The sequence below is a fragment of the Neophocaena asiaeorientalis genome, unplaced genomic scaffold, assembly GCF_003031525.2.
Source record: "Neophocaena asiaeorientalis asiaeorientalis breed wild unplaced genomic scaffold, Neophocaena_asiaeorientalis_V1.1 scaffold504, whole genome shotgun sequence".
Classification (NCBI taxonomy): Eukaryota; Metazoa; Chordata; class Mammalia; order Artiodactyla; family Phocoenidae; genus Neophocaena; species Neophocaena asiaeorientalis.
In genome coordinates, this window is record NW_020174438.1 from 6,172,274 (window position 1) to 6,200,181 (window position 27,908).

The following is a 27,908-nucleotide window of genomic DNA, read 5'->3' on the forward strand; positions in this document are numbered from 1 at the left end:
AGACGGCAGGCCTACTGGCTCTACCTCCTGCCCCTTCCTAAGTGGGCTTTCTTGAATGGCCTACTGTCCTCAGGTGTAGCCTGCTAGCATGAGTCAGGAGACCTGGCTTCTAGTCCCAGCTGACTGCTGTGTGACTTCAGACAACTTCCTGAGCCTCAGTTTTCACATCTCTACAGTGGGAGCAACACCTAACTGACACCTAATGTCCATGTACACACTTGATAGACCTGGAAGCCTCGTGCCTATGTGAAGTGACAGTGCTCTCTACACAGCTACAGGATGATCTCTTTGGCTTCGGCCTCTCAGTCTTTACACAACAGGTCTTGTTTCAGTGAACCCTTAGTTAAAAGTGAGCATTGTACTGTGCATTTGTGTCAGTTAGTTATTGCTACATAACCAACCACCCCAAAACTCAGAGGCTCAAAACAACAAGCGTCTATTCGGCTTTCGAACCTGTGGGTCAGTGATGCAGGCTGGGCTTGGCTAAGCAGTTTTTCGGGTCTCGGCTAAACTCACTCATACCTGGGAGATGGCTGATCAAACTGGATGCTGGGGGTAACGAGACTATGTCCCTCATCATCCAGCAGGCTCTTCCAGATTGTTCTCAGGCTGGAGGCAGGTCCAGGAGAGAGAATGGACGCAAGTCTTCTTGAGACCTAGGCTTGGCTCTGGGATGTTGTCACTTTACATTCTGTTGGCCAAAATAAATCACAAGCCCAGCCCAAGTTCAAGGGATGGGGAAACAGATTCTGTCCTTGAAGGAAGGAGGTGAAAAGTCACATTGCAAAGGGAGTGGATAGGGGAAGAGGTAGAGATGTGGTGCCGTGTGCAGGTCTCACAACTCGCAAGTCCAGGGCTGGGCTGGGAACCCAGGCCATCTGCTCTCCTCTGTGCTCTGCTGGCTTCCAGCTCCCCCGTTGTGGCTGGCAGGCTTGGGGATGGGGGAGAAGGACACTCGGGGTAGGGAGAGCTCATGGGAGAGGGGTGAAGCCAACAAGAGGATGACTTGGGGTGGGGGTGAGGGAGGCTTGCTGTTGGCGCACTCGTTGGGGACTGACATCAGAGCCCTGGCCCATTCCTCCACGGGCGAGCCTGGAGGGGGACCACAGTGAGGTCAGTCCCCGCCGCCTTCTCTGGCTTTTCCTCTGTCCTGCAAAGCCACCCATCGGTTAGAAGGGGCGTGAAGCTCCGTGGTTCCCAGAGCTGATTGAAACCTGGACATACATGCAGATGAAGCCAGGCGAGAATCTATTCATTGGTTAGCCCCTTGCCTCAAAGCAGGGCAGTAGGTGGGCTGGTGAGAGGCCCATGTACATTCATAAACCAGCTGATTGAAAAGCAATATTTCAGATAAATACAAGCCAGCGATCTATCAGTGGTTGTAATAAAACCCAGGCTTCAGGCTGTGATTTTATTTTGAAATAATAAGAATTGCTTGATTCTTTTTACTTGAGTTACCATGGTAATTCCAGCGTGGAGCAGTGTTATATTGATTTAGAAAGTGGACAGTAATATTTCTTTTGTGTTATTCTGTTTCTAGGCCTTGATTTCTAATTTCCACTTGGAGATTACTTTTATAAATTTCTTAAGTCCTTCCACTTTTTTTCCTCTCTCAGTATAATTTTCCTCTCATACGCCGCTATGTTCTGAGCTTATTGGTTTGCTCTTATTTTAAATTAAACTTGCTGGTTTCAAATATTGAAATGACATCTTTGTGTCTGTACTTTGGTTTAGCAAAATATTACAGTCTGACGCTTTCTGCTTAATAATTTAAGGGAGGCATTCTGTCGGCCCTCACTGGGTGCTGATAACTTATGACTCAACCAACGCAAGCCTTAAACTCCCTGACATTTTAATATTGTGTGGTAGGAGCGGCCACCCCTCTGCTCTGAGTCTCAGTGGAAAAAAATCCATGTGGTACCCCAGAAGGGAGTTTTAATAATTCAACTTTGCTGGTTGGCACAATGACTTGATAGAGAAGGGGAGGGAGGCCGGTTCTTCTCGGGTAAGTGGGAGCAGCTCTGGTCTGGGCTCCGATGGCTCCCACGAGCACCCGCTCCATCCTGTCTTTCGTCTCCCCTGAATCTTTAAAAACTCCAATTCCTGATCCCTTGGTGACAGATTGTCCAGGAAGGATTTGGGGCTGGGGTGGGGGGGCTGCCTGTGGGTGCCATCATGAATTCTTAAACTCTCTGTTTCTCAGTTTTCCCATTTGTAAAACAAGTGGAACTGGCTCGGGCTTTGAGTCAGACAGCCTGGGTTCAAATCCCGCCTTGGCCACTGAATAATTCTAGATAGTAAACTGAATAGTAATTCTTACTGGTAAGATGGGTATGATCACGAACACCTTTTAGGTCTGTTGAGCCTTCACCCAGCACATCTCCTGTTGGTCTTAGAGATGGTTGGTGCGGTCTCCCTACCCTTCCTAGGGTTTTAGGAGGAGCAAGGGAGAAAGCGGATGTGGGTGTGCTTTGGAACGTTTACTCTGCTCCAGACATGCCTGGGGTTCAGAGCTCTGGCAGGACTGTTCTTTGGAGAGGACCCAGGGTGATGGCTCCGCGAGGAAGTGGGTCAGCTCCACCCACTTTCCTGGTCTGCCCAGTGGAGAGCAGGGAGTCTGCTGTCCTCTGTCCTCTCATTACAACACTACACAGCAAGGATGGGGCTCCAGAAGGAAGCTCACAGCAGCAGGGGTTGTAGGGCAGAGATCTGTCCACAAGCTCTGTCTCTCTGGCCTGAAGAAAGGTCCCTACTGTCTTGTGTGTGTATGCCGGTATGGTGGTGTATTAGTTATCTCTTGCTGTGTAACGAATTATTTCACAAGTTAGCAGCTTAAAGCAACACCCATTTTTTAATCTCACAGCATCTGTGGGTCAGGAGTCCAGGTACAGCTTAGCTGGGTCCTCTGCTCAGGGTCTCTCACAGACGATGATCAACGCACTGGCCGGGGCTGTGATCTCATCTGAAGGCTCATCCAGGGGAGTGAGCTTTCAAGCTCACTCATGTGGTTGCTGGTGGGATTCCGTTCCTCATGGGCTGCTGGACTGAGGACCTCTGTTCCTCACTGACGGCTGATCAGAGGCCGCCCTCGGTTCCATACCTCGTGGGCTTCCCCATTAGGGCAGCTTGCTTCCTAAAGTCATCAAGAGAGAGTGTCTGCTAGCAAGCAGGAAGTCACAGTCTTTTATAAGATGTGACACATGTAATCACAGATGTGACATTCCATCAGTTTTGCTGTATTTTCTTCCTTGGGAGCAAGTCTCTAGGCCCAGCTCATACTCAAGGAAGTGTGTGGGGGCGGGGAGGGGCGCTACACAGGGTATGAAGACCCTGTGTAACAGAGGATCATTAGGGCCATTTTAGGAACTGGCATACTGTGAGAGGTCAGCCTCTGGAACAGCATCTTAGGCCCCAAGGTGTCCAAGGTATCGGGAGGCCTGGTACCTCTGTTTCCTACATCACCTCACCCCAGGGAAGGCCACAGATGTCTCAAAGGCTTTCGTTTCATCTTCACAGCATCTTTGGGAGGCTGGAGATCAAACACTAGCCCCATTTTGCAGAGGAGTAGGTTATGCCCAGAGAGGGCAAGCTTGCAAAGCGGCCCTCCATTACTCCAGGGCCTCTCCTCTGACTCCGAGGAGGTGAGGGTGCTTCCTTCCTGAGCCAGCCTCCCCACAGCTGTTGGACTGGGGGCCTCAACCCCTCGCTGGCTGTTGCCGGGCCGGGTGGAGACGGCGTCTTTGAGGTGGCCTGGGCAGAGGCCACTTCAGCAGTTCCTCACATGGGAGCAGGGCTGAAGGAGGCTCTCCTTTGGGCTGGGACCAGAACTCACGCATGCTCAGCCTGGCTCTGCCACCAACTCACGTTCCTTGGGAATGTCCCAGTACGTCCCTGGCCAGGCCTCTTTTTCTCTCTGGGTTTACGTTTTCCCACTGACGTTTCAAGGGTTGCTGGCTGCTTGATGCCTAGTGGTACCGTGCATGGAGATGTGACCACGGGTGGGGAACGGGTGGGGTGAGGCCAAGGCCGGGAGAAAGAACCCACCCCGTTGACGTTTCTGTGTCTTTCTTTGGTCTCCTGGGGTCAGGAGAAGTAGAGATCCCAGGTGAGAGCATTTGTGGCCTCCTGCCCTCCATACTTGGTCTTGCCATATTTGAATCCAGGTGGACGGTCCCATCCCTGGCTGTTCCCAGGCAGAGCCTCAACTGGGAGGCAGAGGGGACCCTTGGAATAGGCCCAAAGCCTGGAGGCCAGTGAGCGAGTCACAGCCTCGGACCTGAGAGGACCCTGGTCAATTATCTCCTTTTATCGATGGGTTGGGGGTGGGGGGACTGAGGCACCAAGAAGCATCTATTTCCTCTCTCAGCTGACGTTGAGATACTCAGCTGAAATCTCAGCTGAGATACTTTCTGAGTAGAAAAGTCTGGGGCCCAGCAGAGGCTGCATGCAACCTGGGGTGGGACGTCAGGGCTGAACCCCATCTCTTTGCTTGTCAGTCAGAGGCTGTCTCTTGCAGGTGGCTGCTCTCACCCCAGCCAGAAGCTGTTTCCCAACTGCCAGGCATCTTGGCAGGGGCTAGGGCTCCGGAGGAGCACAGGGCAGTGGGCAGGGCTACCTCGGGCACCAGGTCCTGACCCGGTACTCAGCCCAAGTACAGAGTGTGATGTTTTGACCTGCCTTTTTGCCTCGAGGGTGTGTTCACGCTACTCTTTGATCCTCAGAATGGTTTATCAGAGCGGTGCTAAAATATGCCTTATGTAACGAAAATAACATCTCACTAGTATTACTGAAAATGTAAAGGGACAAAATGATCCAGGAAAAAACTGAAGTTGGTTGAAATCATGAACGCAAAGCAAAACTGGCAACAGCTAAGACTGCACCTGGCAAAATATGTTATTGACTAAAGATTGACAGAGGAATCAAATCTTCCTGATAAAATTTATCTGCCGGAGTTGGCTGAGGAAATATTTTCTGGTAGAAATAATTACTACAAAAGAAGTCTCAGCAACAGTGGAAGTTCTAATTTGTAAGATTTGATTTGAGCCCAAAGCTGATCATAAACCAAATAGTCACTTAAAAATTTAAAAATAATTTATCCCAATGAAAATAATTTCAATAAAATGAAAATGGAGAAAGAGGAAGAAATGGTTTAACTCTAGTGAATAGAAAGTTGATCAAGGCATTGGACTGACTTAATGAAGCTCCCTAAGAGCTACTTTCTTGATGAAAAATCATCAATGTTGATATAATTCTTATTAACATAAAGGTGTTAGGGGCTAGCCCCTAGTAGATATTTAGTAAATATTTGTTGAGTGACCTGTGAGTGAATGAGTTAACAGGTGAAGGAGGGTGGGAGGAGAGCAGAGAGAATCATAAGAGTTCCTTTAACCCAGAGAGAGGGCACATTTCCATTTTATTAAGATCATTTGGGCTACTCTGGAATGTTTTTCGACACCACCAAGCTATTCTCCAATTCTCAATGGTCACCTACTGAGTGTCCTACAAATTTAACTCAGTTCTGACACCATCTACCTAGGGATGACAGGTTAAGGGCTCAGTCCCACCAGACTGCTTCCACTTCAGAGGCCATGCGCAAGTCCAGGTTGTCACCTGTACTTCTGACCAACACACTGTAAATCGGGGTTCACCCCCTCCTCAGGTGAGATAGTTTCCTAGAATGGCTCACAAAGCTCAGGGAAACATTGCCTTACTTTTACCTGTTTAAGGAAATGATAAAGGATACAGATGAACAGGTAGAGGAAGAGGTACCTGGGGTGAGGTCTGGAAGGGTCCCGAGCACAGCAGCAGAGTCTGTCCCTGTGGAGTTGGGGTACATGTGGACATGTTCACCAACCCAGACCTTATCAAATCTTGTATAGAACTTCTTCACTGGCCACTCCCCAGCCTTTCCTGGAAGTGAGCAGGTGAGGCAGGAAGTTCTATCCCTCTAATCATCTGGTCTTTCTGGCGACCAGCCCCATCCTGAGGCTACCTAGGGCCCTCACCCTAAGTCACCTCATTAGCATAAACTCAGAGGTGCTCAAAAGGGACTCCTTATGAATAACAAAAGATACTCCTATCACTCAGGAAATTCCGAGGTTTTTAGGAGCTCTGTGCCAGGAACCTGGAACAAAGACCAAATATATTATTATACTCCATCTACTCTGTGGAGAATAATTGGAGGGGATAAAACTAGGGGCAGAAAATAAAAATAAAAAACAGCCATGATGTAGAAGGGAAGTGTTCTTCCTTTGGAGCTTTATAGTGTGACCACTGTAGTGTGACCTCCAGCCTCAGACTGCCCCCCACCCCCGCTCCTTCCAGCAGTTTCCTTCCTTCCAAGCTTGCAGTCTGGGCCTGGGGCAGCGGTGGGGGGATGCAGATGGTGGTCCAGATGGTCAGAGAGGAGGCAGTTGAAGTCCGGGAAAGAAATGGTGGAGGGCATGACTAGAGCTGTGGCCTTGGGAATGTGGCGGGCTCCTCTGAGGTCTCCTGGTGGGCAAGATCTTGGCTAGAGAGTCTCAGCTACCAGCAGCAGGGCCTGAGTTTCTGGAGTTGAGCCCCAGGGATGGCGGACTCTGACTGCAAGCCTGTCCTCACCCACTCTTGTCCCGGAGGCCCCTGCTGGCCCTGCCCAGCTTTGGCCGGAGGCTTCCGCGGCCCCTACACATCCTCTTCTGTGGCTGCCCTGCGACTGGACCAAGATCCTGGCTTTCCAGACTCCAAAGGAGTGAGCCAAAGCCTGTAGGCCTGAGGCAGGCGGGAGCACACCGGGGCAGGGAAACGGCAAGTCCAGACCTGCCCAGCTACCCACTTCCGAACTCCTGTGATCTCATGTGATCTGTCTGTGAAATGTTTCGTGGCCTTCCCAGCTCCGGGCCGGTTTTCTTTCTCAGACTGGCTTCCACGAAAGCTCCTGATTCTGGGAAAGAGCTAAGTCTCCCTACCCTTATCTGTGTCTAATACAGTCCTCCCCCTGATTATATATGTGAGTAGGACTGGCCCAAGAAGAGCAGAACCTGTGTCTAAGAGCACTTCCGCGGGGAGCTGAGTCTAAGGCCCTGCCTCTGCAGTGAACTGTCCCTCGGGGCATCTTTGTACAGCACTGCTCCTGCCTGGCTGCCCAGGGCCTAAAGAGCCACCCAGCCCATTCCACACTGGCCACACTCTTCTCCCCATGGCCCACGTTCCCAGGTGCTCTGCTTTCCCTTCCAGGGTGTAGGCTTTGGATTCTTTCCCTCAAGAGGAGAGAAACCCCAAGATTTCTCTTGGGACAGGGAAACGGCAAGTCCAGACCCCAGATTCAGGGGCAGCTGGGTGCACCCTGCCACAGCGTAGGCCTGACTCCCTCTGCCGGCTACATGCTTCATCTTGAGTCACCCTCTCAGATTAGCCACAATGGGTGCTGCCCTAGCCTGGGCACTGAACTCTCTCCCTCCAGCAGTTTTCATTTGACCCAAAGGCAGCCCTGTTGCCTTCGTTCCTGGCCTACGTGGCCTGGATCTGAGCTTGCACACCCTGTCTTGGGCGGGGCTCTCAGGCCCTGGGAGAGGATAGCAGTCTTTACGGAACCTTGGCTGGGGGCCTGGAGGACCTCACTCTGATCCTATTCATACTGCATGTACCGTAACTTGTGGTACCCAATGTAGGACAAGCTTGGGGTCTAAAACAGGGACCCTCCCCAAGAGTGTGCCCAGTTTGCAGGTGGGGCATAGGCCTCGGAGGATGCAGAAATTTCAACAGAGATCTAGGAAGACACAACACGAGTATAGTAGTGGAAGCAAATGGGTCAGAGAAGAGTGATGGATCCAGTAAGGTCTGAGTTGCCTAGGAACAGGGCTGGAAGAGTGGGCACAGTCAGATTTCTGGATGGGAGGGACTGGGGAGGGGAGCAAGGGGGTGCTCTGGAGCCCTTCCCTATGAAGTAGCCTGGGTGAGGTAGGGTGACCAGGGCCCGGCCTCTCTGAGGGCTGGCTGCTGGACCTCCCAGGACCCCTCTCCTGACCCCAGGACTTAATTTTTTATGAACTGGTTTCTCCTGTTCTCAAAGGAGTATTTGTTTTGTTGTTTGTTTGTTTTGCCTTTCTCTATAACAACTTTATTGAAAATAATTTGCATGCCACCAAATGAACCTTTTAAAAATGTGCATTTCAGTGGTTTTTAGTATATTTAGAGTTGTGTGACCATTATCTAATTCAAGAACATTTTCGTCACCCTAAAAAGAGACTCCATATTCATTAGCAGTCACTCCCCATTCCCCTCCTCCCTGGCAACCACTAATTTACTTTCTGTCTCTCTGGATATGTCATATAAATGGAATCATACACGATGTGGTCTTTGTGGCTGACTTTCTCCCTAGCATAATGTTTCCAAGGTTCATCCATGTCGTAGCATGTCTCAGTACTTCTTTTCATTTCCCAATAATATTCCATCATATGTATATACTACATTTTACTCATTCATCAGTTTATGGGCATTTGAGTTGTTTCTCCTTTTTAGCTATTGTGAATAACGCTGCTGTGAACATTCATATACAAGTTTTTGTGTGGACATATGTTTTCATTTTTCTTGGGTATATATTTAGGAGTGGAATTGCTGAGTCATATGGTAATTCTATGTTTAGGGATATTTGTTTTTCCACTTTAAATAAACAGTACAAGAGTGTTTAGGAGAGAAACCATCCTTGGCTGTCTGAGCTTTGGGAAAGGAGGTTGCCTGCAGCCTGGTCCCCCGGGCTCCTAAGGGTCAGTGGAACCTTGGGTAAGTCCTTTCCCCTGCTGGCTTCAGCTTTCTGATCAGTGAAATGGGATTCTTATGGATCCCTTCTCGCCTCAAGGGCTTTTGTTAGTAATTACTACTTACATAGCGTGTCAAGGATTGCAAAGCCCTCCGCTTGTTTTAGCTGCTTTGCTTCTTTGGCCCCACAACTTGGGTATTATTACTCAAGTTTTGCTGATGGGGAAGCTGAAGCTCAGAGAGGCTAAAGAACTTGACTGAGTTTACATTGTGGGTTAATGGCAGAACCTGAACTTGAACCCGGACTCATCAGAGTTCAGGTCCCTGGCCTGAACTCCTGTCTCACCTGTGTCTCTGGGCAAAGCAGGGCATTGTGCAAGGGAGATCCCTGTCTGAGCAACCATCACGTTCTATTCTCCATCCTGGGTGCTGGGAAGTCAGGACCCAGACGTGGCAAGGTGTGGGCTCTGAGGCAGAATGGTGCTCTAGGAATCAGGACTTTGCAAAAGTCCCCTTTTACCTGTGTGACTTTGGATAAGTTGCTCCACCTCCCTGAGCCTCAATTTTCCCCCATCCACAAAATTGAAACAGTAATTATTACTCAAAGCACTGGAAGGGAAACATGGTAAGATGTTGTATAGGAAATGCCAAGCACGCTGCCGGGCAGGGAGAATGTGTTAGGTTATAGAACACCCGAGGAGGGCTGGAAGAGGTTGCAGAGTGCCGCGGGACCTTTGAGGAGAAGCGGCTGGATTCTGGGCTGGTCAGAGCCGGTGTTAGGGAGGGAAGGTGAGAGATAGTTGGCTGTGCCAGTGTTCTCCAGCCTGGGGCTGCCAGAAACCAGGAGGGGTTTCCAGGGGTCTCACAAAAACCTCCCCTCTCCAGGAGAGCTTGTAGACAGGCCCTGCTGGCACCAGCAGTCCTCACCCCCAGCCTAGCCCACAGCTGCCTGAGAGGGGGGCTTGCCTGACTGCCTAAGTTAACCCAAATGGTAAGAAAACACTTTAAATTTATTGTGACATTTGGATTTAATTAAAAAGTACACACTTAGGGAAGTAGAACATAATGGGGAGAGAGGCAGGGTGGCTTTTCCCCTCCTTTCTTCCCCAAACTAATTAGCGTTGTATTTTAAATTGTTTATGTACCGCTAATCATCGTGATAAATCATTTATACTGAAAAAGACACAGTCGGCTGTGCCCGCCACGCAGGTTCCGCTCTCCGGGCTCTATCGCGAACAAATTGATCTGGAAGTGAATTTATTAACCACTGGGGAAGAAATCATTAGTGCTTCCTCTAAACATTCCCCAGGTACGCTTTATTGCCGCAGTTTACGCTGTAACTAAAAGAGCATTACCCAGGCCCGTGTTGTAATTTCCTTACAGAGCTGGCAGCCCACTCCCAAGCCAAAAAGCCGGGGGGGTGGGAGGGGTTGGGGAGTCCCCGCCTCCTCGCCCATAAGTGGTCTGGTGACCCCAGCTCTTTCCCAAGGCTGCTCATTCCAGAAGGGGCCCCTTGAGGTCTCTGCAGGCCCAAGGCCTTGGCTACGTTCCTGGTGCCTCTCAGAGGAAGAGTGGTTCACAGTCGATCGCGTTTGTCTCGGGAGTGTGGCTTACAGTTGGGGGTTTAGCCTCGGGTTTGGAGAACCGAGGGGCAGGGGCTGTGAGTCACTGAGGTCATACAGGCTTGTCGTGGACCAGCTTCCCCACCCGGAGGTGGGAAGGCATCAGCGGTAGGCTGATCGTGCGCTTAGGGGAACCAACGCGGCTGAGCAGGAACCCCGGCAGGAACAGCGGCTGCTGGGAGCATCCTCCACCTGCAGGCGTCCCAGGGCCCTCCTCCTGCGGGCCCTGGGACCTCCTCCTAGGTTTGGCTGGAGCAGTCTGTTCTGCTCAGCTTCCTGCTGAGGCCCGCTGCCCCATGTGTCCCCATCCACCTCACAGGGCAGGGCCGGGCTGGTGCTGAGTGTGCCATACATGGTCTGACAGGTGACAGGCAGCATGACTGTCAGCTCCCTGGCTACAGATACCATGCCTCAGCTCACACAGCCTTCCCAGCAGCCTGGCGCCCCTGTGATGCTTTCTCTCCCTTTGCACTGGGGGCTTCAGACCACTCTCACTTCCCAGGGCCTGCACTCCAAGACCCTCCCAGCAGGCTTTCTCCCACCAGGTTTCTCGAAGGGAAATTCACTTCTGAACCAATACCTTCTCCCTAGGAGCCCATGGCTGCTCTAGGATACAAATCCCTACCTGTCTGACTCCGAAGCTCATGTTCTTAACAGCTTCATCCACTGGGGCCCCATGAGCCTCCTCAGCCAGGTTGGGGGTGCATGGGGATCTAGCTCACGTGGGCCTTGCCTTCGGCTCTTTTCATCCGGGTCTGCAAAGCAAGGGGGAGCAGCCCCCAAGGCCTCAACAGGAAGCCCCAGGACGGCACCTCAGGCAAGTACCCCAAGGTCGTGCTGGGTCCACAAGAGCCGGAGGCGCTCCTGTCCCTGCGGCTCCCGGGGTCTTTCTCCCAGCTCCCTCATCCTCCCCTCCCTCACGCAGCCCAGTGGCTAGCAGATGGGCCCTGGCTGCTTTGAGAAGCAAGCAGGACCCAGCAGCTGGCTAGACCGAGCCTGCCCGGAGGGTCCCCTCCTTGTGTCTAGAGAACACATTTAAAAGTTTGAATTCAAAATTGATTTTGAAGGGCCCTAATCTCCGATCCCCTGGCGCTCATGGTGTGTCTGCAGCTCCTGCCAGACTCTCGTTTTCTGGTTCAGCGCATTGGTGCTCGCGTCTCTGTTGCCGTGAAGTTGAGACTCGTCTGAGAGTCGGTGCCCTCCTCCTCTGTGGAGACTGCAGGCCCCTTGGGAGCCATGTTTCATTAGATGGGTGACGTGGGCTTTCCGGGTGCCCAGGGAGCAGTTGAGTTGCTGTCTGGGGAATGCAGCTTCCAGACGCTTCCCGCTAGTTCCCATAGCTGTGCAGCTCCAAGCAGCATCCTGTCAAGGGCTCTGGGGGCTGGCTCCAGCAGCCCAGGATGGGATGGGGCTTGGAGGAGGCTACAGATAGAGAAAGACTTGGGACCTGGGGATTTTCTGTAGCAAACTTCAGGGGCTTTTTCCTCCTACTGGTCCTCAGAGGCTCAGACTAGGCGGGGAGTGGGTTACATCGTTAAACCAAAAGGACCCTCAAGTGGAGAGTTGCAGGGGCTAGGTCTATGCCAGGGAGGAGTGGTGCCCTGGCCACAGGTACAAAGGGAAAGACTGAACTGCCAAGGTTACACAGATGCCTGAGCTCCAGGCCTCCACGGCAACCCGAGAGTTGGGATGTAGTATTTACGCATGACGAGAGGCACTGAGGGGGGCTTCATTCCTTATGGGTCTGCAGGGCTGAAGGACAGGATTCCTCCCTTTATCTAAGGAGTAGAGGGTTTATATTTGCACAGAAGCAGTCATTTCTCGGCTGGAGCCCTGGGGTGGACCGATTCAAATTCCAGATAGTGGCAGGCGGGACCTAGGCACTGCCACAGTTGAATCTGCATTTGTTTCTTAGAGCTGCATAGCTACAGGTGTGCGGCACGGGGCAGCACCAAGCCAGATTAAGGGTCCCATCTCTGGGGAGCCTGCCTATCTGCGTCAGCCCACTCTTCCCAGCGGGCTCTTGCCAGTAATATGTGGATACATTCCGTTCAGTCTCTTCATTCATTAACTGAACTGATTTAAAAACTGGTTAAAAAGTGACCGCTATGGGGTTCAACCCTGGGGACACAGTGGTGAACAAGACAGAGCCCCCAAAATAGGCCTTCATGGGGCTTACCTTCTTATAATAAAATTCTTAAACATTTTCTTAGGTAAAATCACAAAAAAGTAAAACAGTTACAGATTGTGGTAAAAAACTGAGAAGGAGATGACCAGGGAGTCGTTTAAATAAGGAAATAAAGAGATCAAGGCTGGCCTCTCTGAGATGGTATTTAAGCTGAAGCCCCCAAATGAGAAGGAGCCAGGCACACGAAGAGACAAGGAAGGGTGTTCTGGGGAGAGGGAAACAGCAGGTGCAAAGGCCCTGAGGCAGAAGGGAGGTCTGGAGTGTAGCTGAAGCACATTGCGGGTGGAGGCGCAGAGGCCAGACCACATAAGGATATCCTGGGCTTGATGAAGAGTGTGGATGATATTCCCAGCCCACTGGAAGTTAAGGAAGGGTTTCAAGCTGAGCAGTGACCTGACCTACTTTGTTTTGAAAGATTTCTCCAGCTGCTGTTTGAAGCTGGATTGTAGATACTAAACAAGAAGCTGGTGGGGTGCCTAGCTGATAGTGCAGTGAGAGATAGTGGTGGCTCTGGAAACGGAGAGAAGCAGGTGGGACGGGGTGGGGACCAAGCAGGGAAGAGGGGATGAGGATGATGGAAGATCTGAAGATGACTCTGAGTTTCTGGCCTGAGCACCCGGCTGGAGGATGGTGTCAGGACTGTGAGGGGAAGCCTGGGTAAGGGTACAGGTTTCGGGGGAGGAGATCTAGAGTCCTGTTGTGGATCTGTTGCTTTCCAGATGTGTCTGGGGCTTTACAGAGACAACCTGGGGATGAGAAGAGAAGGCCTACACCCGTGCCGGAGGAGCACACGTTGCAGATAACTATGCAGTTAACGTAGGCGTCATTCCCTGTGACAAACTCCAAAGAGCACATGCAGCTTCTGATGTTTCAAAGCGCCCCTCAGATTCTGTTTGCAGCTGCTCCCGTGTCTCCCGGTACATTGTCCAGGTCCCCTTCAAGTTATCGACTGGGTCCCCTAAAGCCGTTGCCCAACAGCAGGCTGTGCTGCGTTCGGCTTCCCTCAGCAAGGAAGACCCGTGAGGTACACGTGGAAACTCCTCAGCCCCTCCACCTCTCCACACTGGAAGGTCCCCGCGGGCTTAGGCATCTGGACCCACCATTCCTCAGGATGTCTGTCTCTGCTAGAACCTGCTGCAGAAATGCCTGCTGCTTCGGACTGCTGCATAGGAAAAGGGTCCTCTGGGGGGATACTGGGGACCAGAGGCCCATCCTTCCCTGATGTGTCCCTGTAAGGTGTGTTTCAGAGCTGCCTTCCTCTGGCAGGGCCCAGTTCGGGTCCAAGAAGAAGTTCACTTACCCCATTGCTTAGGAAAAAAAATGACACGATGCTACCTCGAGAGAGAGCAGGAAGGGGGTGGGGCATTTCCTGGCCAGCAGCCTCCGTCCAAAGCCCTGCTTGGCCACTCACAGGATGCCCCTGGGCCAGTTGTGTGATTTCCCTGACCTCAGGGTCATGATGAGAAATGCTTTATATTAACGAATATAAAGCACTTGGCCCGTAGTAGGCATTCGGTGCGAGGTGTTGTCATGTGGTCAAACGCCACAGTTGTCTGGGGATGGGACTGGACAGTGCTTTCCGTCGGCCTCTACTGTGGTGATCTGTGGAGACCAGGAGGAACTTGGCACTTCAGAGACAGCAAGCGTTTGCTGGACCCCCTTTAAATTTCTTACCTTCAGCTGGGCCCCCCTCCAGCTCCCCCCACACCCTCCCCTCTCCCCTCATTCACACAGAGCCCCTGGCTGTTGACGGAGGCTCCCCGACTCTTGTGGCTCTGGGTCTGGAGCCACCAGCTCTCCCCTCACAGCTCAGCTCTCCCCAGTGAGGCTTCTTCATCTCTGTCAAGGCTGCGATGCAAACATCTCTGCTCTGCCTCTACATGGCCTTCCTGCTCCCCTCCCAGCCCCTGTGCTGTCTTTGTCCTTAGACCGGAAGGTCTGTGTCCCCCTTCTGGCCCTGCCAGAAGCCCTTTCAAGATCCTACAGCGGCAGTAGCTTCTGAAGGAACAACAGGTGAGAAGAATAGCCTGTGACCCACCAGAGCCTGGAGACAGTGCACTGCCTGTCATTCCTCCCGGTCTTAGTCCGGGCCCTGCTCTAAGCTTGCCCCCCGGAGTCCCGCCCTAGCATCACCTGTGTCCAGGCTGCACAGATGCTGCCCCAGCAAACCTTCTTCACCTGGGCTGTTCAGGGAGGCCACGGGGTGTGTTCTGGGTGAGAAACGGAACTCTGGATTCTGGCAGGCCAGGGCTCCTCCAATCCTCCCCCTGCCACCTGTCTGCTGTGTGACCTCGGGTAATGTCCTGAACCTCTCTGGGCCTCTGCTGAGTCCGGTGATCATTTAGTGCCTCAGGGTTAGAATGAGGATTCACTGAGACAACAGATGTAGTGAACAGTGGGTAGATGGAGGGTCTTATGAAGAAGCGTATAAAGTCTTGACGGAGACTGAGGGGTCTCCTTCTTAGTTTTTTTGTTGTTGTTGAGGTATCATATATACGCAGTAAAAGGCACAAGTCTCAAATGTTCAGTTCAGTGAAGTTTTCTGTTACGTATGCACCCATTTAAACACCACCCAGATCAAGATAAAGGACATTTCCAGGACCTCAGCAGGCTTCCCCCCACCTCCTGCCGGGTGATGATACACCCCATTATTCTGACATTGATCACCATGGATCGGTTTTCTGTTTGGGAATTACATATAAATAGAATGATACAGTATCTACCTTTCTGTGTCTGGCTTCTTTTGTTCCACATTATACTGTCTGATTAATGCATATTGTGGTGTGTATTGGTGATTCATTCTTTTTCATTGCTGTGTACTATTCTATCGTATGACCATAGCACAGTTTATTATCCATTTTACTGTTGATGGACATCTGTGTTGTTTTCAGTTTGGGGCTATTATGAAGAAAACTGCTACAGACATCGTCGTACATCTCTTTTGGTGGATGTAAGCTCTCGTTTCTGTTGGGCGCGTACCTAGGAAGAGAATTGGGGGGGTCATCAGATGTGCATACATTTTCTTAGTTGATTGTTTTTGAGCTACTGTGTCCAACATTGTTATAAGTAGTTCACGTCCATTATCTAACTCGCTCCTCCAAATACTCCTTTAAAGTAGTCTGTTCTCATTCAGCAGGTGAGTATTTTGAGGCAGAGCTGGGGAGTGATGGAGTCAGAATTCCAGCTGAGGTCATCTTGTCTGCAGGGACCACCGTCAGTGTGTACCTGCCTGCCTCTTCTCTCGGAGCCCCTTGAGGGGCACTGCTAGAGTCAAAGGGGCCCGTCCCGCCGCCGCGCTGACCGCCATCCCAGGAGCCAAGCCCCCCAACCCCTAGGGGAGTTGGAGGCCACAGGAACCCCACTTCCCTCCCTCATCAAATCCAGTGAGCAGCTGCCGGCGAGGGGTTGTGCAGAGGCGGTAACGAGCATACTCTAGGTGGCTGTGGCCGTGCGCTTCAACAGTTGTTCTCGTTGGCTTTTGATTCCAAATGAGTAGGAAATGCTATTAGCTCAGGCCTCGCCTGGTGCGTGGCAAGGCCCTGGGATAGGAGTGCAGTGAGACGAGAAATTGTGGAGATAAAACTGGTGTGAAATGGAGGCCTTCGCACGAGGCTGGATGTGTCCGTGCGAAATGAAGTTACTTCTGAGAAAACGAGATTTAAAGAGATTCTGCAAAATTAGATTACACTTTCAAATTTCCTTATTAAACAGGATTGATGCCAAGGAGGGGCCGCTGGCTGGCTCTGTTTGGGATCCTACTCTGCAGTTCCAGGCCCGGGTGTGGGCCCCGCTGGGTACAAGCACCTTGCAGGTGGCAGGGACCCAGACCCTACCCCTCCAGCAGCTGACATGGGTGTGACGATTGTGGGACTGATCACTTCTGGATAATTTCCCCTGCTTTGCCTGGGTCCACGTGGGCGAAACCTCAGGGCTTGCGCTCCTCCATTTCCTGGGGCAAGTGGAATTAAAAACAGAGCACCAGGCTTCTCATCCGTGGGTTTTGTTCAAATCAGAGCTTGACTTATAGCTACGATACACTTTTTGCAAGTGTAGTTTTTTAAAAGGCAGTAAATGTGCATGTGACGGCTCAGGCATATGTGTGTATATTTTTACGTGACACCCATGCATGCGTGTCCTTGGATGCAGGAGTGTGTCTTTTCATGCAACTTACTGAGCACCTACTGTATGCTAGCGCTGTGCTGAAGCCTGGAATAAAGCTGTTCTGGGGAGAATAAGCGGACACGGTCCCGCCTCTCGTGGACCTTGTACGCATGTGTGTGATTACACGTATGTGTGAAAGTATGTGTGCAGCTGTGTATGTTTGCACGTGTGACCTGCATGTGCATACCTTCTGTGTCTCCTAATCTCTGTGATGTCTCCCTCCCCGGTCTACTAGCATCTCAGGGTAAGCAGCACACCGCCTGGCATCAGAGCAGTTGAGTCCAGTGCTCGGGCCCTGAAGACAGGCTGCCAGGGTTCAAATCCCAGCTCTGTCTCATTCTGTGTGACCCATGACAAGTCACAACCTTTCTTGTGCCTTAGTTTTCCCGTTGTTAAAATGGGAATAGGTTTCATCTGGAAGGGTATTTGCTGGTTTCCGTGATGAGAGAGGTGCATTTAATGCAAGGTCTTATCCTACATACGCCTGAGGACATCCTTAGAAGTACATGCTAGAATCATTCCCACTGTGCAGCTGGGGAGACAGACAGGCCTTGAGGGCCACAGTGGTTTATCCAGGATCAAGAACAGGGCTCCACACAGGAGGCCGGACAGGAGCTGATCCATGGAGCCCCTGCTCTATCTGCCTGCAGGAGGGGCAGGGGCCCCACACCAGCAGCGGAGCCTAGGACAGGCTCAGGGCGGGGAAACGTGTCAACAGTAGACAGGAATGGGGCCTGCATGGTACCCGTCTCATAAAGCAGTTGTGAGCTGAGCACTGCTCAGTGTTCAGTCAGGGATATCTCCCTGCAGAACGCCATTAGCCCCCAGAAGAGTCCAGCCCAGGCTCCCTGCCTGTCCCCCAGTGTGAGAAAAGGAAGGCCCAGCGCTGTGCTGGGCAGTTGTGTTTTGCCGTGTGGGCACGGATTTGGAGCAGTACTGAGGCATATGGAGAGATGATGAGAAATCCCAAGCCTACACCTGCCTGTGCCCCAGGCCTCCCAGGGCACACAGAGGGACCTGCCCTGAACTGTCGCCCCCTGAGCTGCCACAGCCCCCTTCTCCTCTGACTGGTCCCTGAAGCAGCCTGTGGGACAGATGGGGCTGACCTCCTGCACACATTTGCAGTGGCCACTAGACTATTCTTTGGGTAAGGCTGGACTCTAACCAGTGCCTGCGTGACTTGAACCATGGTTGCACATTCAAATCAGGTAATTCTCCTCCAAATGTGCCCATCACTGTTGTAGCGGCCTGAGATGGAGCTGTGACTAATTAGGGTCATCCTTCCCCATGTGCTGAATGGGGTGACACCAATCAGAGCTAACTTTTGACTGCCAGCTTCAGTTAGTCCTGAGCACTTCACACATATTAGCTCTTGGATCCCTCATGGAAACTCTATGAGGGCTATTCTCATATTCATTTTATAACAAAGAGGTACAGAGGAGTTGAGGTCATATAGTCAAAGGTGTCAGATAAACCCAAATTGAAGGAAACTCCATAATAACTGGCCCGTACTCTTCAAAAATGCTAGTGTCTTGAAACACAAAGAAAGGCTTAGGAATTCTCCCAGATTTAAGTAGACTGAACTTGACAGCTGAATGAAATGCGTGATCCAGACTTTTTATTTTGCTATAAAAGATATTGGGGGAACTGATTAAATCTGAATGGATAGATAATAGTATTAGATCAATGATAATTTCCTGGTTTTGACCATTGTACTGGAGTTCCGTGAGAGAATGTCCTTGCTCTCAGGAAATCAAACCAAAGTATTTATGGGTATAGGGGCTTCATGTCTGAAACCAACTCTCAGATGAGTCAGGAAAAGAATTATAGGAAGGGAGGGAGGGAGGGAGGGAGGTAGATGGCTAGATAAACAGAGAAGGATAAAGCAAACATGGCAACATGTTCATATTTAGAGAATCAGGGTAAAGGGTATACAGGAATTCTTGCAAAATCTGGAAGTTTGAAATGTCAAGATAAAAAGTTAAAAGAGCAAAAAAACAAGTGTCAGAACAGGAGAGGCATCCCGGGGCGCATGTTAACAATATACCAGTTCCTGTTTGTTGGTCCCGGCTGGCTGCCAGACCCTGTGCTGTGGCTTCCTCTGCAGAACCTTATTCTACCCTCACTATAGTCTGGTGGAAGGAGACTAGTATGGCCCCATTTCACAGATGACAGTTGGAAAGGTAAAGGGGTTTGTGCCAAGCCCTCCAGCTACTTGGGACAGTTCCCAGATTGGAAAGTAGGTTCTCTGAGTTCAAAGTCTGTGCTCTTAGCCTCAACTCCACTGCTGACTCTGACCTTTGGGGAAGAGTGGGACAGGCAGGACAAGGCATTTCTTCCTGGAGCAATGGCGGAGGGAAGGCTCTAGGGCAGAAGCAAATGAGATCCATTTGCTGGGTGGAAAGGGACATTATTCCTGGGATTCTACAGGGAGCAGAGCGAGCAGTGCCACGCAGGGGGTGCTGGCATGTGGGAGGGGGCCTCGAATGTCAGGTAGGGTTCCCAGTGGTGGCCACGGTGGCTTCCAGCAGGGGAGCCGCAGGGCATGACCTGACGTGGGGCTGGATGGGGTGGGCGTTCTGTGGAGGAGAACCTTCCTCAGAGGAGCTCACTGTGAGCAGAGGAAGTGCTGCACAGCCGGGCTCAGTGTGCTGTCCAAACTGGAGGCATGGGTGGGACCGGGAGCCAGTGGCCTTGGCACCTTAGAGAAGTCCCATCTGAGGGACGCGCTGTCCTGGGATAGGCGGGCAGGAGTTGCTGAGGACTTGGGTCTGGCCTGGCAGACCACTCTCGGGGATGCGGGAAGAGCTGAATGACCTCTGGCAGTGCCTCCCAGTCACCGGGACTGTCTGGCTTTTCCCCAGATTCAAGAGCTGAGGGTAAGTGTCTGACAGCCGGATGAGTCAGACTGGGAGGCTGCCTCCTTCCACCATCAGCCCGCCCAGGGGAGAGGCGGGGTAGGAGTCTGGCCCATCTCCTCGCTGATGTCGTCCCCCTCACACCCTGAGATTTGGGGAAACGCACGGGCTGAGTGAATTGGTTTATTTTGCTGGGTCCTGTGTGTTGCATCTGAGTGTGAGCCCACACGCACATGCAGGGGCAAGCATCATCCATTGTAAAATGTCAGTGTTTTCATGAGTGAGTAGTAATTACTGGGTAATGCTTTAAAACCTTTCCTGAAGGAGCGCAAAGCTGTTTTTTTCTAAAGTCAGGAGTACATTAAAAGGATTACCATGTAGATTTGATTTTTAGATAACACTAAAATGGATCCCAAATGGACTTCAGCAAAGGGATGCTATCTCCTTAATGGAAAGTGCATGGCCCGAGGCTCAGCTCCCAGAGCCGGGCAGGGGAGGGAGGGAGGGAAGAGGTGTCTGCAGGGCCGACAGGCAGGCTGGGTGGGAGCTGGGGAGGCAGGACAGGAAGGGAGAACCCAGACCCTCTGGGGAACATCTTGCTCTATTTGGGAGAAGGAGATTATAGATGCCCCCCTTAAAGGCCCTTCACCTTTGCAGGAGTGTTTTCAAGTCTCCTGGACTAGCCCAATGAGGGCAAACAGTGTGGGTGCTCGGTAAAAAAGGGAGGGGTGAGTCAGACTTCTCCCAGGACCTCAGCCTTCCCAGGCGAAGAAAGCTCATGGTCCCCAGATGCTCTGGGACCTCCTCAGCCAGGCTGGGCCTGGTGTTCCGTGTCTCAGTGGACATCAGACACTGGCAGAAGCCATGTGGCTTCTTAACGAGTTCTCCAGGACCCAGGAAGCAGAGTCCAGAACCCTAAAGCAGGGTACTCAGGCCTTACAGAGCACTTGCTGTATGCCAGGCGGGGGACCTGGGGCAGCGTGTGGCTTTGCTCCCCACATCCTCCCTGCATCCTCTAGGTGCTGGGTCCCGCTGGTGATGGAATTACCGGCTACCATGTGGTCCATAGCCCTGCAGGCTCAGCCTCTCTAGGAGCCAGGCCAGACAGAAGATGGAGCAGGACAGACGCTCCTAGTGCTGGGATCGCCCTTCATTTGGGGGCATAACTTAGTGGGCCAGATGTATCCCCTGAGTAATGACGTTCCAGCCACTCACCCCCCTCCCAGTGATAGCACGAGTATAGAGCCCTGGGAGGGCTCAGGGCTGTTGGGAAGGGAGCCAGGCCTGCTGCTAGCCCTGGGGAGCAAGGGGAAAATCAGCCGTGGGGGGACTGGAGAGAGGCTTGGTCTGGAGTTTTCCAAGCTGGAATGTATATGCATAGCTATGCTGGCTGGTTGCGCCTTCCACAGGCCCCGGGGACAGTAGTTTTACCCTGGGAGCCCCCAGACCTTTCCATATCCAGCTCTTTGAACCCCTCCCCCATTTGATCCCTGTAGGCCAGGCCTAGGAAGGAGCCTCTCAGCCCCGCCTTAGCTCTCGGGTGGGCCTGCTCCCCAGCGGCCTCTCTGGGCTCCCCTGAGCTCTGTGACCGGGCTGGCCCCTGTCAGAGGAGACACAGGCGGGCCTGAGCCCCCTCACTCTCTCAGACCAATTAACCTGTAGAGCTGCATTAAGGAAATTAGGCAGCAAACTTCCCAGCTAACAGATGGGCCCTGCGGGCACTGGAGGAGGGAGGATGCACTGCCTCCTTCCTGTCCTCACCTGTCCTGCTGCTCCCGGGTGCTGGGGGGCTGCCCCCTCTCCAAGAGACGTCTGAGGAGGCAGCGAGGCTGAGACAGAGCATAGGAGGGAGGAAGAACCCCAGAGGCCAGCTTGATCAGTGGCTTACACTAGCCCTTTGGACTCTCTGGGCCTCAGTTCCCCCATTTGTAGAACGAGAGCATTTGCCTGTACGAACTCTGGGGGCCCCTCTCACCTGACATCTGTGGATTCTGAGACTGAGGTTCTTTGGAAGCTGGTTCTCTCCTGGAGCCTGAGGAAGGGTCACAATCCAGAAGAGGGAAGGGAAAGGAAGCAGCTCTGACTCCAGGCTGGGGGCAGTGAGGGGGAGGGAGGGAGAGGAGGAATGCCAGGGAACGGGAGCTGAACCCAGAGCCCTGGAGAGTGCAGGGGTCCTGTGGAGACCTTGGGCCCAGGGGGAGGGAGTCTTCGGGGGCTTGCTGGAAAACCGAGGAGGCAGGAGGGCGTGGGCTGTTCCCCCCAGCGGTGACCCCTCAACCCATCTGAGCCCTTGTGAGGGTTAGACAAGTGCAAGGCAACCCCACCATCCACCTGGGCTCTGAGACTCTCCGCACTTCCCTCCAAGCCTAGTCTTCACCACGCTCGAGCCTCAGGACTCCACGTGGATGTCCAGGTTCCCAGACAACATCTGTCCCCACCTCCTTCTCAACTGCCCCTCCCTATGGCCTCAGGGCCGGGGGCTAGGAGCCTGTGCCTCTGTGCACACACATGCCCACACCTGCACACCTTGCCTGTGTGCACGGGGTGTGCGTGAGTGTACATGCTTGCCCGGTGGGAGGTCTGCCCCTCCCTCCGGTCAAGGCTATGCTGCGATTCCTGTCTTTTGTACTTACCACTTCCTTGTATGTCGGGAAGCTCATATGGGCCCTGGGAGAGGGCCAGTGTCTCCAAGATTCTTATCCTGGTAGGATGAGCAAGGATGCTGGGGCACCGATGGTCCCCTTCCTCAGGCTAGGGCAGGTAGGAAGTTTGAATCTAGCTAGAAACATTCCTGAGGAAAGCGTCAACTAGGCCAGGCCCAGCTACCTCCCCAAGCATTGACCAGGAGCTCCAGAGCTCCTGCTGCCCCCTGGGAGTATCACAGGGGCATCTCACTTCCTTCTTTTTTTTTATTTTTTAAATTTTATTTATTTTTGGCTGCATTGGGTCTTCGTTGCTGCGCGCAGGCTTTCTCTAGTCGCAGCGAGCGGGGGCTACTCTTCGTTGCGCTGCGTGGGCTTCTCATTACAGTGGCTTCTCTTGTTGTAGAGCACCGGCTCTAGGCACGCGGGCTTCAGTAGTTGCGGTGCGGGGGCTCAGTAGTTGTGGCTCGCAGGCTCTAGAGTGCAGGCTCAGCGGTTGTGGCGCACGGGCTCAGTTGCTCCGCGGCACGTGGCATCTTCCCAGACCAGGTATTGAACCCGTGTCCCCTGCATTGGCAGGCAGATTCTTAACCACTGCGCCACCAGGGAAGCCCTCACTTTCTTCTTGACGCCTCCACAGTCAAGAGGCTGTAGCCTGACGTGTTAGGTTAAAAGGGTCAAGCACACAGCAGTGTGAGGAAGTCTTGAGGTGGCAAAAAGATCTGGGAGTTCTAGTGGACCCCAAGCCCGAGATTCCATTCTCAGGGCTGCCGAAAGAGCCAACGGATGGTGGCTGCATGAGGAGGCCTCAGGCCTACCGTGGATCCCACGGCACAGGGGGCAGTGGCTGGAAGGAGAGGAACAACTCAGGGAGGCGGACCTGAGGACTAGCTGTGTGCCCTGCAGCAGAGCAGAAGCGGGGCTCCCGCAGCTTCTGGAGGACCTTCACAGGGCAGGGGAGGAGGCCGTGCCAGGCAGGCCACACAGGGCGGGACCCAGGCCCAGGGGAGGTAGCTGCTGGGGAGACAGGGAGGGCTCCTGGAAGGGGGCAGCAGAGAGAAGCGGAGGGATGTACCCTGAGGTGGGAGCCGCAGGGCCCACCATGTCCATCTGTCTGTCCATCCGCAGGTATGCCGATGCTCTCCGTCCAGCCCAAAGGGAAGCAGAAGGGCTGCGCGGGCTGCAACCGCAAGATCAAGGACCGCTACCTGCTGAAGGCGCTGGACAAGTACTGGCACGAGGACTGCCTCAAGTGCGCCTGCTGTGACTGCCGCCTGGGCGAGGTGGGCTCCACGCTCTACACCAAGGCCAACCTCATTCTGTGCCGACGCGACTACCTGAGGTGGGCGGCCCCCCAGCCCTTCTGCTCAGAAAGCCCCATCCTCCAAGACTGGCACTGCTCTGCCCTGCCCCTCGGACTCAGTGCCCAGCGCGGGTCCTGGGCGGGCACATCTGTTACCATTGGGCACCCAAGAGAAGCTTCCCGAGGCCACCAGTGTGGCTCTGGCCCTGCCTTTGCCAGGTGCTTTTGACCCACCCCGTCCCTGAAATCTGGGAAGGGACGCCCTGGAGGGGCTTCCAGGAACAGGTGGGGAAGCTCTGACTTCCCTGGGCCCCTCTGGCCTGACGGTCTCCTTCTCAATCTCCCCAGGGCCCAGCTCCCCATCTTCCAGGTGGGCCCTGGGATTAAACACCCCCACGCCTGGGGAGCCTGGTAGGTAGCCAGACCCTAGAAGAAGAGCTGCTGATGCTGGAACTTAAAGACCTGGGTTTGAGCCAGTCCTGAACCTCTTCCCCCACCTCAGGTTACCCCTCTGTGAATGGTGAAAAGACTACCGCTTCCCCTCCTGGCATTCCTCAGAGCTCTGACCCACCCTCCTCCACAACCTGGATCCTGTTCCCCGGGGCTCCTCCTCCCCAGTTAACCCTCCCTTAGGCCATCTATGACATCAGCAAGGCTGGAAGGAGGCCACAAAGCAGGGGCCTTGGCTGAGACCCAACATCTGCATTTGGCTCCCATGCAGGCTACTGGGTGGCGGCAGGGCCTTGCGGGGAAGGAAGGCCCATCGCATTAATTAGTAGGTCATGGCCAGGCTTCTTGGGGCTCCCTCTGCTCAGGACTGGGCATGTTGGTGGGTAGGGGGGGAGGGCGGGGTTATCAGCAGAGGCTCCCCTATTTCCCCGAAGAGCCTAAGATTTACCTGCCTGCACCTTCTCTTTTAACTTCTGCCTTTGCAGGAGCTTTTTTTTTTTTTTAAGTGGTGCTATAAACCAGGATGTGTGACTCAGTGCTCCTGACTGGGGCTGGAGGAGAGATGCTGAGGCCAGGAGGAGGGGTTAAGGATGCTTCTGGGGACTCACCCCTCGGCAACCTGGAAGGGGTCTCCAGGTCTGGAGGTTTAGGACATCACCTGGGGGCTGAACCTACCAGGTTGAGGGGAGGTGACAGACCATCTGACGAGTCCACAGGACCTGGAGAGGGACGACCACAGTACAGGATGGGCTCATCTACAGAGCTGATGCACCCACAAGCATCCTGGGCCCTGCCAGCTACTGGAGCCTGAAGGTATTCTCCCGGACTCTGGCAGAGGCTCAGGAATGACTTCGGGGCCTGGTGGGCCAGTGGGCCGGGGTGGACGTGGATGCGGGGCTTCCTTGAGCTGCTCAGCCCCTGAGAATGGCTGTCCAGAGCCTGCCTCTCTGCAGTCACTTCTCATTGGACTGGTGGCCAGAAAGGCCCCTCTTGGCAAGCAGATGCTGTTGGCCCGGCCTTTGTCTGCCTTAATCTGAGCCACCAGGCAGCTCAGGCTGATGAATAATGGAGCCAAGCTCATCTGCAGGCGCCCGAGCTTGAGCTGGACAAATCAGGGATTAGAGGGCCTCCCGCCCGCCTCTCAGCCCCCTTGCCTCACTTGGGGCTTGCGCTGCCAGTCTGCAGAGCAGAGGCCTGGCTGGCTCAGACCCCTGGAACATTCAGCAAGGACTGGCCTACATGGGGAAGGAGTGAGTTCCCTGTCCTTAGAGCTTTGCAACCAGCAGCTAAGAGGAGGGGTGCCTGCCCCAAAGAGGCGTTGTGCCAGATGGCCTTGGAACTTCCTTTTGGCATCAGTCCTGTTTCAGAAGCACCTTTGAACGGGATCATCTGGTCCAGCCTTCCCATTTTAAAGAAGGATAAACTGAGGTTCAAGAAAAGGGAGTTAGGGCTTCCCTGGTGGCGCAGTGGTTGAGAGTCCGCCTGCCGATGCAGGGGACACGGGTTCGTGCCCCAGTCCGGGAAGATCCCACATACCGCGGAGCGGCTGGGCCCGTGAGCCATGGCCGCTGAGCCTGCGTGTCCGGAGCCTGTGCTCCGCAACGGGAGAGGCCACGACAGTGAGAGGCCCGCGTACCACAAAAAAAAAAAAAGAAGAAAAAAGAAAAGGGAGTTAAGGAAGACATATAGGAACATATGTATATGTATAACTGATTCACTTTGTTATAAAGCAGAAACTAACACACCATTGTAAAGCAATTATACCCCAATAAAGATGTTTAAAAAAAAAGAAGAAAAAAGAAAAGGGAGTTAGGGAAGACATATGGGAACATATGTATATGTATAACTGATTCACTTTGTTATAAAGCAGAAACTAACACACCATTGTAAAGCAATTATACCCCAATAAAGATGTTTAAAAAAAAAAAAAAAAGAGAGGCAAGTCACACCATGAGTTGGTAGCAGAAAAAGACCACCCCATAAGGTTGTTGTCAAGATTAAATGAGTTGGTCTTTGGAGAGCCCTTAGAACAGTGCCTGGCACATAGCAAACGCTACATAGGCATTTACTAAAGGAGCTGTGACTGAGAGGTTACTGTTCACAACAAGCTTGTGAAGAGTGTATTATGGTCCCCATTTTACCGTTGAAATAAATGAGGCTCAGAGAGACTCGGTAACTTGCCTGAGGACACACAGCCCATGATCAGCAGACCGTCTCTAAATTCAGGCTTGTGTGAGTCTGGAGTCCTTGCTCAGGGCCCAGCCCAGTGTTCTTCTGGTGACCTCAGGTGCTTGAGGGGCCCCAGTGGAAGCCTGGGAGAGGGCATTGTCAGTGAAGCCGGGGGACGGGCAGTGTCAGCCAACGCCTGGGTCCCCAGAGTCTCCTTCCTGGGTGAATGCGCCAATTTCTCTGAAGCCTTCTCTCTTAGCGGAATCCAGACACTGTCACCTATGCTCCTTGCCTCTTGCCCAGGCCCACCTGCTGAACCAGGGGGAGGGCAGGTGGGGCCCTGGATGGAGGCGACTCCCCTGCCCCCCACACCACCCCAACAGGTGCCTGAGCCCTCTGCACCCTTCCCTCTGCAGGCTCTTCGGCACCACAGGAAACTGCGCCGCCTGCAGCAAGCTGATTCCAGCCTTCGAGATGGTGATGCGGGCCCGGGACAACGTATATCACCTCGACTGCTTCGCCTGCCAGCTCTGCAACCAGAGGTGAGTGCTGGCCTGTAACAGACCCAACACACTCAGCAGACCCCCACTGACACCTGCTGCCACAGACCAGGAGTGCCATGGAGGCATGCATGCAAATGCAGGTCCTGTGTGTGCATGTTGTGAGCATGTATGTTCATGCGTGTGTTTTATGTACACCTGAGCCCTGTAGCCAAAGGTGTGCCCTCCGATACAGCATGTACATGTTCGTGGAGTACAGCTCTGTGCAAATGTAATGGACGGGGCCATGCATGAGCTGTGTGCAGTGTGTGTAGTGTCCATGCATTTATTTTTTTAATATATTTATTAATTTTTGGCTGCATTGGGTCTTCATTGCTGCGCACAGGCTTTCTCTAGTTGTGGCGAGTGGGGGCTCTTCATTGTGGTGCGCGGTCTTCTCATTGTGGTGGCTTCTGTTCGTTGCAGAGCCCTGGCTCTAGGCACACGGGCTTCAGTGGTTGTGGCATGTGGGCTCAGTAGTTGTGGCGCACAGGCTTAGTTGCTCTGCAGCATGTGGGATCTTCCCGGACCAGGGCTCGAACCCGTGTCCCCTGCATTGGCAGGCGGATTCTTAACCACTGCGCCACCAGAGGAGTCCCATGCATGTATTGTACATGCATGTTTTAAATGTGTGTGAACAAGAGTTCTGTATGCATGTCCTGTGCCGTGTGTGTGTGCTACATGCAGGAGCGCGCATGGACATTCCAGCGAAAAAGGGTTCCCAGACCTGGAAGGTGAAATCCCCTTGGGGAACGGTCACTCACTTCTGTGATTCTGGTTCCAGCCCAGCCTTGTTTCTGGTGTTTTGGCCCCTTCTTTGTGCCCCGAGCCCCATGGGAGACCCTAGGGACCTAAGGAGCCAGAGCGCTTCAACCCGGGCTGGGGGCCGGGCCCCAGAAGGCAGGCCCTTTTCTCAGGAGCCCCCAGGTGAGGAAGGAGTTCATACAAGTGTTCCCAGAGGGTGAGGTCCAGAGGGACCTGCAGGGAGTGCTGGTTTGGCTGGGGCTCTGCCCAGACCTACTGCCGGGAGGGCTCGGTGAAGTTGCAGCGCCACCTGGTGGTTGAAGTGGGATCTGCTGGGACTGAGCCTGTGACCCTGGGGTCCCACTACAGGCCTCAGACACCCTGGGCACGTCTCTGGGGGAAGGGCTGAGTCCTCCAGCGCTTGAGGAGGACCGAGAGGGGCAGAGAGGCAAAGCAGGGCCTTCTTTGGGTTCGAGGGAAGATGGTGGGACAGCGT

The 27,908-nt window shown here is 53.2% G+C and overlaps 1 protein-coding gene across 1 annotated transcript in view; it reads left to right on the forward strand.

The window, feature by feature from the left end:
- The window catches only part of LMO1 (LIM domain only 1), a 36,121-nt gene that overhangs the window by 7,317 nt on the left and 896 nt on the right, over positions 1-27,908 (forward strand). Inside the window, exons 2-3 of the mRNA XM_024757063.1 lie at positions 23,336-23,549; positions 26,546-26,671. Coding sequence (XP_024612831.1) covers positions 23,336-23,549; positions 26,546-26,671 — 340 coding nt within the window. The remainder of the gene's footprint in view (positions 1-23,335; positions 23,550-26,545; positions 26,672-27,908) is intronic.